Here is a 12,300-nt window from a genome sequence, read left to right on the forward strand (position 1 = left end):
TTTTTTACTGATAAGATATTTATATAGTCATTTTTAATCATTCTCACTCGAGTGGGTTGGTATGGGGCTGGAGACAGAGGAGGAAGGTGATTCTTTATCATGCTCGGTGAGACAATCTGTGCAGATGACAGGGCGGCCATGTTCTGCAGGGCTTTGTCTTTGGATGCTTGATCCTGAAAATTACGAAAGAAATATGCGAGAAATAATCAGCATATACATTTTTTTTCTTCAAAAACATCTATGTTTGATAAATAAGACAACTCATTTAGCTGTGAAAGAAAGCTTGGAAAATTGTTAGCTTAGCAGTAAAACTGTGTTGTTCTGAATGTAAAGGAGCTTTCAGAATAAAGTAGAGAGAATGACACAGATGAAGCAGCATTGATCAAATATAAACAGTAGATGGTCAGTGGGTTATCAAGAATATTGCAAGAAAAATAGAATAAAGTCATTAAAGTTGGATCCAAGAAACCACAAGACCCAATAATATACATAGGTAGCTCAAAATGTCTACACCCATCCAATTTCTATCCAAACCCTTTGGAGGTTAAATTATCGCCTGGATTTAAGAAAACACATCAAAAGATAAAAAATGCATACATGTATATATAAAAAAATTTTTGTTTTAGATTGCAAAATAGTTGCATTTTGTACTGCAATCTCTTACTTTGCGACTGAAAGACAGATACCTCAGAAGTAGGACTTTGTGTCGAGAATGACACCTAATGCAAAGCAAGCAAGAGTTTGATTTCTGTCAGAGGCTCAGGGGCGAGAATGCGGCATCATAGAAGGGTTGTGCTCAGAACTCTCTCCTTTAGCATTGGTTGTTTAACCAGATAATGATGGGGTGGGATGCCATGCCTGCAGACAGCCATAGCAAAAGGATAGTGCACTAGTGCTGCCAAACAAAGGGGAGCAGGGAAGCATATTACACAAGGCAGATTCACTTACCAAATTCATCGCCTAAATCAAAAAAGAGAAAAACCATTAGTATTATGCACTTCTATATAATGTTTTGATGCTTACTTCTACGGCATTTAAATTTGATAGTGATTTTAAATCTAAAGTCAGCCACAAAAATGGGGTGAAATAAGTAAAACTTTTCGATTCAACTAAAAAATATTAGGTACAGTTTACCCATAGCAAATAAAGCACGGCTTGTGGCATAATGGGAAAACAAAATATTCCATTTGAGGCTGATAGTCAATGTTATCTAAGATTTCAAGAATTTTTATCGTTAATTTAAAAAGCTAATGGTAAGATATGCATATTATTAACAACTAAATGCAATTTGTCCTGTGTCCCAATCTTTTTGAATGGAAATCTGATTTCTAATTGTTCCTAAATTAAGTCTTCAGTCTATTACATTAACTTTGCAGGAAGTGTATCAACTTAACTGTCAATCCCAAAAATGAAATGAAGGTCTATGTGTTCTCGAAGACGTAAAAGAGGCAGTACCTCTTTCATTTTTATACTTGCAACTTATGTTTGGATTATGTAGAGGCTTAGGACATGGTGACAAAGTTGATAAAGCCTTAAAACAGGTATTGTATGATGTAAAACTTAGTTTACACCTCATTGTTACAAGTTCTTAAGAAGACAACAAACTCTTGAAACAGACTGTTTGGTGCTGAAAGTGAGGCTTCTAACATGTCATTAGGACAAACTTAGTATCTATGGGAAAATGTGGTAGACACCCAACCTTTTGACTTAAATTAAGTGAAACATGATTGCAATGGATACCGACATACTTTCCAGTACTTCACAATTTTTTCATCTTTTAACTTACAAAACAACAAGAGCCTGAACTTATGATATTAGCTATTGCTTATGACACAATGTAAACATAACAAGCATCCATATTAAAATGTCATTATTAAATTGGAATATTATTAGCTATAATAAGGTGGGGTGCTATACAGTGTTGAAGTATATAGAGGTACATACAATAGCAAAGGTATTTCTTTAATTACTGTCATTAAAAACAAATATGCAAATTTGACAGTAAGTACTTCACAGAAAAGTTTAAATATGCTCCATTTTTTCATTTATGAATAAAGAGTGTATTTTCTGCAAAACGTTCTTCTTGTGATGCCATTCCTGCTTTACAGTGGCATCATGTACTCAACAGTCATGTGTGGTATTTAAGAGTAACTGCAGTGAAACTATGGCAGTAACTTTACTATGATGATACTACAATTATCCTATTCTTTTAGTAAATGCGCTTCTACATTTTGCTATGTTAACCTAGAAGTTATTTTATTTTTAAAACTGATTTAAATTCAGATCTATCATTAACATGAATTGCTTAAATAGTTTCCCCATTTAGGATAGTTTGTGTCCAAAGAATCTGCTAATGAATTTGTGAAGCATGTTTCTTATTGGCTCTCCAATGAGAAGTGGCTCTCTAGTGAAACTTGAAATTTCCCAAATTTCCAATCTAATTGAAAACATGAAAACTTCTTCCCCTGAAATCTGTGGGTTCTAGAAAAAACTTCAATTGAACAAGCTGGAACCCTTGCATGGCCAGGTTTAATTTCCAGTTTTAGACTTAGTTGAGGTAAATTTAAGTGGCATTGTATGTCTTCATATGGCTATTTTGTTAGATTCCTGCAAGATTTTTGTCTTGTTTTTCATTTGTATCACTCAGTTCTTAATCTGAGATTGACTGCATGGATAACCAAAAAACCAGCATAGCACCAATATGGTCTGATGGATCTTTTGGTTGGAACTACAACAAACATGAGCTGTTGTGCTGAGACTTACTTGAATTTAGCAGATAAATAGTATGCACTCAATAGTAAAAAACCCTAACTCATAACTAAGAATAATAAATGGGAAGAGTAATAAAAAAACATGCTGGGTAAATATACAATTAATCCAAAGTGTAATTTTTTTTCTGATTGATAAAAAGTAAATTGTATATGAGAAATGTAAAGCACCTAGTTGCTCTTTTAAATATGTAATAAAGATTGTTCAATAGAAATTCGACAATCCTAACTACTGTTTAGATGACTTTGTTTTATGACATGAGTGAGGAAAACAGAAACACCTTTTATTTCTCATTTAAAAGCATTGAAATGGTAATTACATATAGTTGTTTTGCAACATCACAAGCCTGTTTATGCAGGTAGTAATAAAGTACACCCCTGTATTTTAGGAAAGTTCATTTTGAAAAAGTAGACATAACTCAACCCCAATTTGATTTTATCTCTTAAACAATGACAAAAATATCACCTCAAGATGCCCCACTTATGTTTTTTATAAACCACAGCTTCCCAACCCCTGTTTGGGAGGCACTACTCTAGAAGGTTAGTCAGTCTTAGAAGTTTAATTTAATCTATTTTTTTGCCCCATAGAATATAGTATTTTTAATATAAAGAAGTATTAGAAGTAGATTAATTATTTCAGTGTGGATATGCAAAAATTACTTAAAAAGCATAAAGAGTCCAGAAAATTTGAATGAGACAAGCTAAAAAGAGTAACACAAAACTTTATATTGAGTTTTACAGAAGACTTTACAAACATAGGAATAGATAAGAAACTGTAAAAAATCAAGTGGAAGGAGCAGAAAACAGAAAGAAAGAAAAAAGAAGGAAAGGAAGAAAGATAAAAAGAAGAAAAGAGAGAAAAGAACAAAAGGAGCACAGTAAGCTGTGGAGGACAGAGACAGAGCTGGAGCAACATGCAGCTAAATAAACGTTTTTAGACTGGCTTAGCAATGCACGTTTAATTAAAGCAGAGACTACAGTAACAACCATTACAACTTGATTTTTAGATTTCTGTGTACTGCTGTACAAATACAGGGCTAAAAAAACATGCATGTCGATGTACTGGATGCAAAAAAGCAAATCTAATTTGTATTTAAACTTTTGATTGCAAACAATTCTTTTGTTCACAGCAAGCATGCATCTGCTTGTGTAGCCAAAATGGCTTTTCCATGTAAGCAAAGATTGATAATCAGATTCTCAAATTAGCTGGTTAGTGCAAAGCCAAGCGTGTACCAGCCCTGCTGAGGTGAAGCGCATACCTTTAGCTTTGACTGGATCTCGCGAGATTTTCTCCGGGCGAGAACCTGCAAATGGCTAGAAACCTGCACAGAAGAATAGCCAAGAGAAGGGAAGAGGAAAGAAGACATGGAGGGAAAGGACACGGGGAAGAAAAGGAGAAGCCGTAACCAAAGAGGAAAGAGACGCCCAGTCAGTGTTGCCGGGAGGCGGGCCGGCGGGACCTACCTTAATACCCGCCTGGTATTCACGAACTTTCTTCCGTGCTAACACCTGTATGTGACTAGACACCTACAGGGGTGTGAAACAGTTTTCAACAAATAAATAACATGCAATCAAATTCATGCATGCACAACCATGCAGGTGCATACTTGTAGAGTGTATGCCAATTCTTTACTGAAACAACGAAAATGTTCAGCGGTCAGAACAGTTGCTAAAAAACATTGAAAGGTGAATTTAAAGGATAAGGTTGGTAACTATACACTTTAGTGAATAGGTTTCTTGTAACGTGGTAGTTAGCTGTGAAATAATGCTGAAGATAAGCGATAACAGAATCCAAAGAAACAGACAGAAAAAGTTATGAGACTGACTGCCATCAAAAGCAAAAGCCGGTGCTTTTAACACAGTTTCTATTCACTTCACCTAAATACTTCAACTCCTTCTTGAAACACCAATACATCAAATAAGTGAGCACTTCTGGGAATCACTACACAAAATCAGGTGAAAACATGTAGAAATGTTTTAGAAATGAGAACTTAGAAACTTTAGAATCCACAACAAACGTGAAGCCATTTTTAGAGGGCTTTGTTGTCCTTTATTGCTAAAGTTAACAGGCCATGCAAATGCAGATTTTTCTCTTTTTGATAAAAAATGTCAGAAAAATATTCATTAAGACACATGCATAGCTTGGAGATCCTCTGTTTCAGTGTGATGGCAAATAAGATCTGGACCTATTGTGTGATGAATAAAATTTATTTCACCACTAATGTGTGCATAATGCAGCACAAATATACTTCTTACACTTTTAGACTATTAGTTTAATGCTTTTAAGACAGATTAGCCTCTAGCAATCAGCCAACAATGGCATGGTTTTAATTCCTTCAAGCAAAAACACTTACAATGGCCAAGTTTGAGAAGATTTTTAGAAACAGCACTTTATTCTGTCATGTCTTTTTCTATTTTCAATTAAGTAGGTCAAAGGAATTACTATTTGTTTTACAAAATTTGTTGAAATAAACATAAAATAAAACCAGAATTATCCTTTAAAATCTCAGACAGGTTTCTGTCTTTTTATTTAGTGAATTACAGAAACCAAAATAGACCCAAAATAATCATGCATGTTTTTCTTTTTCATTGTTAGCACATGTTTACCTGTTTTCGTGTGCGGGTTTTGCCTGTCCTCAGCTTGATGTATCTTGCTATCAGTTCATTTCGACCTGCAACAAAAAAGCAGAAAGAAAAGTTAGGAAAACCAGTTACACAAACATTATAATGTACATCCCCAATTGGACACTTGGTGGCAGTGTTCTCTTTTGAGTCATCTCATTGCCTCAGAGTTCATCATCAACACAAAGATTCACAATACTTCCATTGTTTCCTGTTACATGTTTCTGACAGTAGAAATAGGAAGGTTAAATTATTTTGTCTTTACATTTTGATTTGCTTGTTTAACAATCCATAATATGTATTCCCATTACCATGCAGCATAATTACAAACATAACCATGTTTTTCAAGACATAACATCTCCACTCAAAATTCTGCCCAACAGCTTGTGCAGATCATAGCTGCTCGTGCTAGGTTGTACTTTTGCTAATGTGTAATGTCTTTACATCAAACTTTTGTTTTTATCAGGTAAAAATTTACTCTAGTGCATGAAACGCACAAACAAGCTGCATGATTTTGCCTTACAGAAAACCGGGTGCATAGGGGTTTTTGAGTTTTCTTCTCTGCCAAGTCACGCATATTGGGTTTCTGTGGAAGTGGGGCTGAAATGAGAGGTGGAACCACCATATCATTAAAATAATGCTTCCAAATTTGCTGACAGAAAATTATGCTGACAAAACTGGTCAAGACGTGCCTTTTTAAACCCAAGGAGTTTAATAGCTCTCCAGATGCATAATGACAGGAGAAACAAGTCTAGTTGGCCTCCAGAAGGCACTGGTTATTGCAATTACCATAAAAGTACCGCAGGCCATCTTCAACAGGCTTACAGGCTCGTACTAACCAATCAGTCAGTCCGGCAGTCAGCCAGCAAAGTAGAGCTGAGCCGTCTGCCGATACTGAGGGAGCCCCTCCTCTTTTGCCCCAGGCCAAGGATGGACACACCCGCTCCAGCGCCTCCACATTCCTAACATTCCTGTAAGCCTGTCACATCTGTGCTGGCCAGTTTGATTGGGCCTACAAACACAGAGCTTGGCTGAGTGCACACATGCTCAAATGAACTTCCAGCTTTGGGAGAAACAGGGGTTAGAGCCAGGGTGAAGGCCATCAGGGATGATCGCTTATAAAGGGGCAAAAAGGGCAGCTGAAAAGGGCAGGGGCTCTTGGAGAAAACACAAAGCCATAACTGTCTCTGCCAACAACTGCCACCTGGCAGCGAGGCAGCCGCTTTTCCCAAAACAACACCACCGTGTGACCCACAGCTAACAGACAACAGCACCTGCTGCAGACTGTCCTGGTTTAGGATGGCAGGGAAAGAATAACGCCCGCTCAACCCCCACCCAACTGTCACTCTCAGTCTCTTCAGCTGGAGGGGAAAGGAGAGTAAATGTTGCATCATGGAGGTGGAAAGAATTTCACTAAAATGTCACAGCAAATTACTCAATGAGTTATAAGTATTTCACTCAAGTGAAATAATTAAAGGTAAGAATTTTCCTCCAAAATGTGAGCCAGATTTAAAACAACTGAAGTAAAGTTTTCGGTTCAACACTGAGCCAAATTTGCTTCTTCCCAATTACAGTCATTCTAGAAAAAATTATATAAAAAATTTTCTACTGTTTTATGTAAATTTGTTTTATGCAACATCTGATTTTATCTAATACTTTGAATCAGAACTCTTGCTTATGAGATAATGCAGCACAGTGATCAGGAGCAGATCTAGAAAACACTGGGCCCCTCGTCTAAACTCAGCATAGTACCATACCCAGATATTACTGAGGACTGATACAGTAGTTAGATACACAGTAGTGCTTATTGACCCTTTGCAAGTGACATCACACTCTTCAAAATCAACTCACACCCCCTTGACAAATGTCAAAACAACCTATCTGCGCACATTAACTCCTGTATCTTAGCAGACTTTTGTTTTGAACAACCACCTTATGAAACATACACAAAGAGAAGCTCTACTTTCAAAGACAACCAAAAATTAAAGAGATAGTCAGATATAGAAATTCATCTTCCTGCTAATTATGATCTTTGTCTGTTCTGTCTAATAATGAAGACCCAGCAGAACTGGTTGTGTTGGGAGGTAGTTATCATTTTTGTTTTTAGACTGATTGCTTCCTTAAACCTTTTACCAGAAATGATTTACAGCAATCTGGATCTGCAGCTGCAGCAGCTGACATCTGTTCAGACTTGACATTGTGGTCTGAAATGGGGGTGTAAAGGGAGGTGGATGGCATTGGGAGGGTCAGCTAGCCAAAAGTCCACACTTCAGGGAACTACAACAGGTGAATATAAACAGACACACACTCATTCATTTGAGTGCATAGCCTCATTGTCCTCAGCCTCCCCAGTATTGCACTTTTCTCTGCAGCAGTACTTTCAAACCTATCATGATTCTCCTGGTGATTGCTCAATAGTCAGATAGCTGGAGGCTGACATTCTTAACTCCCCTGACAAGACACACCCATATTTCTCTTTTATATGACCACTGGAATTTTCCACTTCCATGCTAAGATAGCGAGTAAAAAGGTGATTTCTACTCAGTCATCACAACTTTACCCCTCTATAGCTCCATCTCTCCCATGAACCCTTTCAACTCCCTTATTTTCCTCCCTCCTCCCTTCACATAACATTGAGGTAATCCTAAATTGTTAACATACTGCTCAGCCATGACTGAAAACATTCCTAACATCTCAGCGAGGGAGATGACAGGAAACACCAGGCCTGCGTAGTCATCAAACAGCATACTCAGGCTCTGCTCCCATATCTGTACCCATATGTTCTCCCACACCCGTGCATGCACTGAACCTGTTCTAATTCGGACCTCGAAGGTCAGAACAGACACCGACCATCCTTTGGAACTTTTCTCCATTTTCATACCCAGAGTGCTTTGCAATAGTAACAGCTGCAGGAGTGTGGAAGCAAAGAGGAGTGTGATACACCTGTTGAGACCAGAAAACACAGGTGAACGGCATGTCAGCACAGCCCCGAAGCAAAACAAGAAGGGCTACATTTTCTTTTCCTGATTCTTTCTTTGAATTCAGCATACTAGAATTGTCAGCTATTCATTTTACAAATAATCTTAAAGGCTCAATCATTCTTCGATTGTTTTGTTTTTAATATTTTGCTCAACAAAATATTGCTGATGGAAACTGTGTTTATGGTTATGTTAGATTCTGTGAATGGATCCTGGCTAAGGATTTATTCACAATATTACATACAATATTATCTAACTACAAGTATATTTTTTTGTCTCCAAAGTTTCATGTTGTTATTTGCTTTCTGCTATTTTTTTGCTTTGGATTCCAGTTCTAAATACGTCAAAGGTATTCTATTGGACTCAGGCCTGGAGACATACTTAGTTTCACTCTTATTTACTTTTTTGGAGCTGTTGTCGTGTTATAAAACTTCTCTCAAGCCAAACCTCTTGAGGTGATGTGTCATATTTTGTTTTCTATTTAAGTAAACAAACTGTATTTTACCTTCCATCTTATATTTGGACAGTCTTATTATGCTACGTTGTTAACAGATCTTCAGTTATAATCTCCCGTGCTTTGCAGAAGTAGCTCGCTGATTCAAAGTGGTGGGGTGTTAAAGTTCTCATCAAATTAAGCAAAAGCAGGATTGTTTTTTTTTCTGCCTGGCAGAGAAAAGCAAAATAACAAGCATGATACAAATCAAATAACTGCTTAACAATAATACAGTAGAAGACAACCTACACAGGAGCTTAAGTTCACAGTAACAGGTCTACTTGAGTGGTGATTCACATTCTGGGCCTTGATGGTAAAAGAATGTCAATCAGTCATTTAGAAAGATCTGCCACTCCAGTTTTAAAGTAATCTCCGTTTCACACTTTCACACTGCTGCATCTCAACTTCACAATACATGTTGTCTCATTTATTGTTTCTCACAGAAACACTCACATGTTTGTGGTCAGTGATATCAAGAGAATGCTCTAAACAGTGTAATTGTTTCTGTTTCTGTTTAATTGTGCAATGAAATTTTTATAGTTTAAGCAACTAAACCAAAGAGCTCTTCCGGTGGTTTGGACACAGAAGCACATATATGCTGAAACCATTATAAGAAAATCTTCTTTATTTATGTCATAAAACAGCTTAAATATTTCCTTATGTGAGAGGTTACGGTAGAACATAACTTTTCCTTGAACTCTCTGTAACCCTAAAGTTATCTGAATGAAAATAAATGCCACTGGTCTAGACAGCCGTGTGGAGCACAGATTACACTTGTATAAAACTGTGCACTAGCTAATGGAAATTTGCAAAGGTTTCCCACAAAATAAAAAAATAAAAAAATCCTGGCATAAAAATATGGAATTCCCAATGGGAGGGATGACTTGTCTGCTTTTGGAGGCCACTCGGAGTCTGAGACTGCAAGGTAGACAGTATTACATGCTGTGCAATCGTTAACATTCCCCTAACCTAACGTCAGGGCAGCTTTTAGAAATCTGAGGTAATCACCTTGTGAGAGGGCTTCTTCTGGGGCATGCTTTGGCTCTGCCAGTAAAGCCTCAGATGACTTATTGTAAATGGAGAGCATGTTTAGTGCCCGAGGGAAAAAGCAGCCTTTAAATAAAAGGGGCTCTGACAGTTTGTTTCTATGGCAGAAAGTTTGTGCTTAACCTTCTTTTTTGATGATTTTCTCGTACCAAACCTTTTGAGACAGCACACTTTTAGCAAACAGGACTGGAACATTAAGTTAAAATAAAATAAAACAAAACATTCTATTTATTTATACTCGCTTCCACAGGAAGCATAAAACATACTTATTGTAAATTGTTATACAAAAAATTATGCCTCAATGTACAATAAGGGTTGGTTTGTTTTATTTTGTTCCAATTTTTTTTTTTTGAGAACTGAGTTCATTTTCACTTGACATGATCAAATAAAATTTACAAACATGAACATCACATGCACATCTTCTATGATCTGTGAAGCAAAGTTTGGAATTTCCAGCATAATGAGACTGGTTCAATTTACATGAGTTAGCATGGTTGTTACCATGCTAACTCATGTTGTTCCTGATTTGAGATGAATACAATGGAAGCAACAGCTCTCAAGTAATCACTCCCATGAGAAAACAACAAACCAAAGCGATAAAACATTTTCTCCACATGGAGAGGCCCGTGTGCCTTTCATTTAAATGGCATAGGAAGACATTATGTCACAGGACAGAAACACTACCACATTGCCTTGCAACAAATTTAGCATTGTGGCATACACACTTTGATCACTAGATAAGCCAGGCTGTCACAGACTTTTCCTAGATGTCAAAAATCACCCCACACTGGTTCTGCAATAATGATGGGTTATCCCAACAGAATTATGTAACAAAATGCAGCTAAAGAAAACTGCATACTAATTTGTTCCAGTAAGAAGCTGAAGATTCAAAATTAATGTTAATTTTGTTTCTTAATTAAAATGCATACTTCTGAAAAGAACTCTAAGGGTGTATTTTTCTCTCCAAGTGTGGATGGCAAAACAAAATTAACTCAGGCATTTATAGTTTACAATTTAAGCCTTCTGGACTGAGCTGTTTTAATCTTTGTAGATCATTTCTTGAAAGGAGGATTTAAACATTCTGGAATATTGCACTGAACTTCAAACTAAAACTTTTTTTGATTAGCGTGCCAAAGCTATGTAGATTAATTTAATAAGTTTAATAAGTAATGCATTAAAAAAATGTTGTGCACTTATTGTATTGGATTTTTGTATTTAGCTCTTTTTAAGTGTCTTCATTGTAATTGGTCCTCTACTCTCACATTGACCAGTTTTACATAGATGCAGACATTCACTGTGAGATACCGTAGCGTGTGCTACCAAGTTGGTAGCCAGTTATGTAGAACCATTTATGCTATTTCTTGAATATTCAGAGTAGTTTAGTCAGTCTCCTTATGAAAGCGAGATATGTTGAACTCATTTAGGAGTATGAAATCATGAACAAAACTTAGCAGTTTATGTGTTTGCTATGAATGTTTTTTTTTTATTTAACATAAATGTATTTGTTCCCATTTAAATGCATCATGCCCATTTCAGTGCTACCAACATGTTTTTTTTTTATCCCATTTGGATCTAAATCAGGGGTGTCAAGCTCCAGTCCTCAAGGGCCGGTGTCCTGCAGTTTTTAGATGTGCCACAGGTACAAAACACTGGAATGAAATGGCTTAATTACCTCCTCCTTGTGTAGATCAGTTCTCCAGAGCCTTGCTAATGACCTAATTATTCTATTCAGGTGTGGTGCAGCGGAGGCATATCTAAAAGTTGCAGGACAGCGGCCCTTGAGGACTGCAGTTTGACACCCCTGATCTAAATAAATATGGTAAATAGCATCAATTTGTCTCTCAATTAAACTGGGCTCAATATTAGAAAATTCCTTATTTCTACAATCCACAAATATATATCACACTAATATAAGTGAAGTAAAACAAGTTTGTGGGAAATTATTATCAGATAATGAATCTAATAATCAAAACAATTCTCTTGGATTCTTTTTGACTGATTCTGCTATTCATTTTGCCTCGACTTTGCGCTTTAAGTTGAAAAACACAACAGACGACAAACAAAAGCAGCTACACTACTTGAATAAACTTAGGTATGTCCTTGTCCTTCAGTTTTCAAATCTATCTGACAAATGAGCAGATGGGATTCCATCTTGGGTGAATCATACCAAAAGAATCTAATCTGACGTCAAATGCCACAAAGCCTCCCACAAACAAACAATTATCTGCAAACCAAAACACAAACTATCTAAAAGTTTATTGCCTGAAATTGATTGTTGCAAAAAATAAATAATGTCACAAAACCTAGACTTTTTGGCTATCAGGGTCAAAAAACCCAGAAAAGAAGGCAGAAGAAAATCACGCCGGTCAACATTTAATGCTGTTCTTTCTTC

General features: G+C 36.6%; 1 protein-coding gene across 12 annotated transcripts in view; it reads right to left on the bottom strand.

Annotated features, from left to right (window-relative positions):
- Window positions 1-12,300, bottom strand: part of tead3b (TEA domain family member 3 b) — a 31,456-nt gene that overhangs the window by 4,464 nt on the left and 14,692 nt on the right. For 3 of the 12 annotated variants that reach the window (XM_044121071.1, XM_044121067.1, XM_044121068.1), the window contains 5 exons: window positions 5,376-5,440; window positions 4,233-4,295; window positions 4,028-4,090; window positions 949-960; window positions 48-173 (listed from right to left, as the gene is read on the bottom strand). In XM_044121071.1, coding sequence (XP_043977006.1) covers window positions 48-173; window positions 949-960; window positions 4,028-4,090; window positions 4,233-4,295; window positions 5,376-5,440 — 329 coding nt within the window. The remainder of the gene's footprint in view (window positions 1-47; window positions 174-948; window positions 961-4,027; window positions 4,091-4,232; window positions 4,296-5,375; window positions 5,441-12,300) is intronic. The other 9 variants (XM_044121075.1, XM_044121078.1, XM_044121077.1 and 6 more) reach the window with 5 other exon arrangements.

The sequence above is a fragment of the Gambusia affinis genome, linkage group LG07, assembly GCF_019740435.1.
Source record: "Gambusia affinis linkage group LG07, SWU_Gaff_1.0, whole genome shotgun sequence".
In the NCBI taxonomy this organism is placed as follows: domain Eukaryota; kingdom Metazoa; phylum Chordata; class Actinopteri; order Cyprinodontiformes; family Poeciliidae; genus Gambusia; species Gambusia affinis.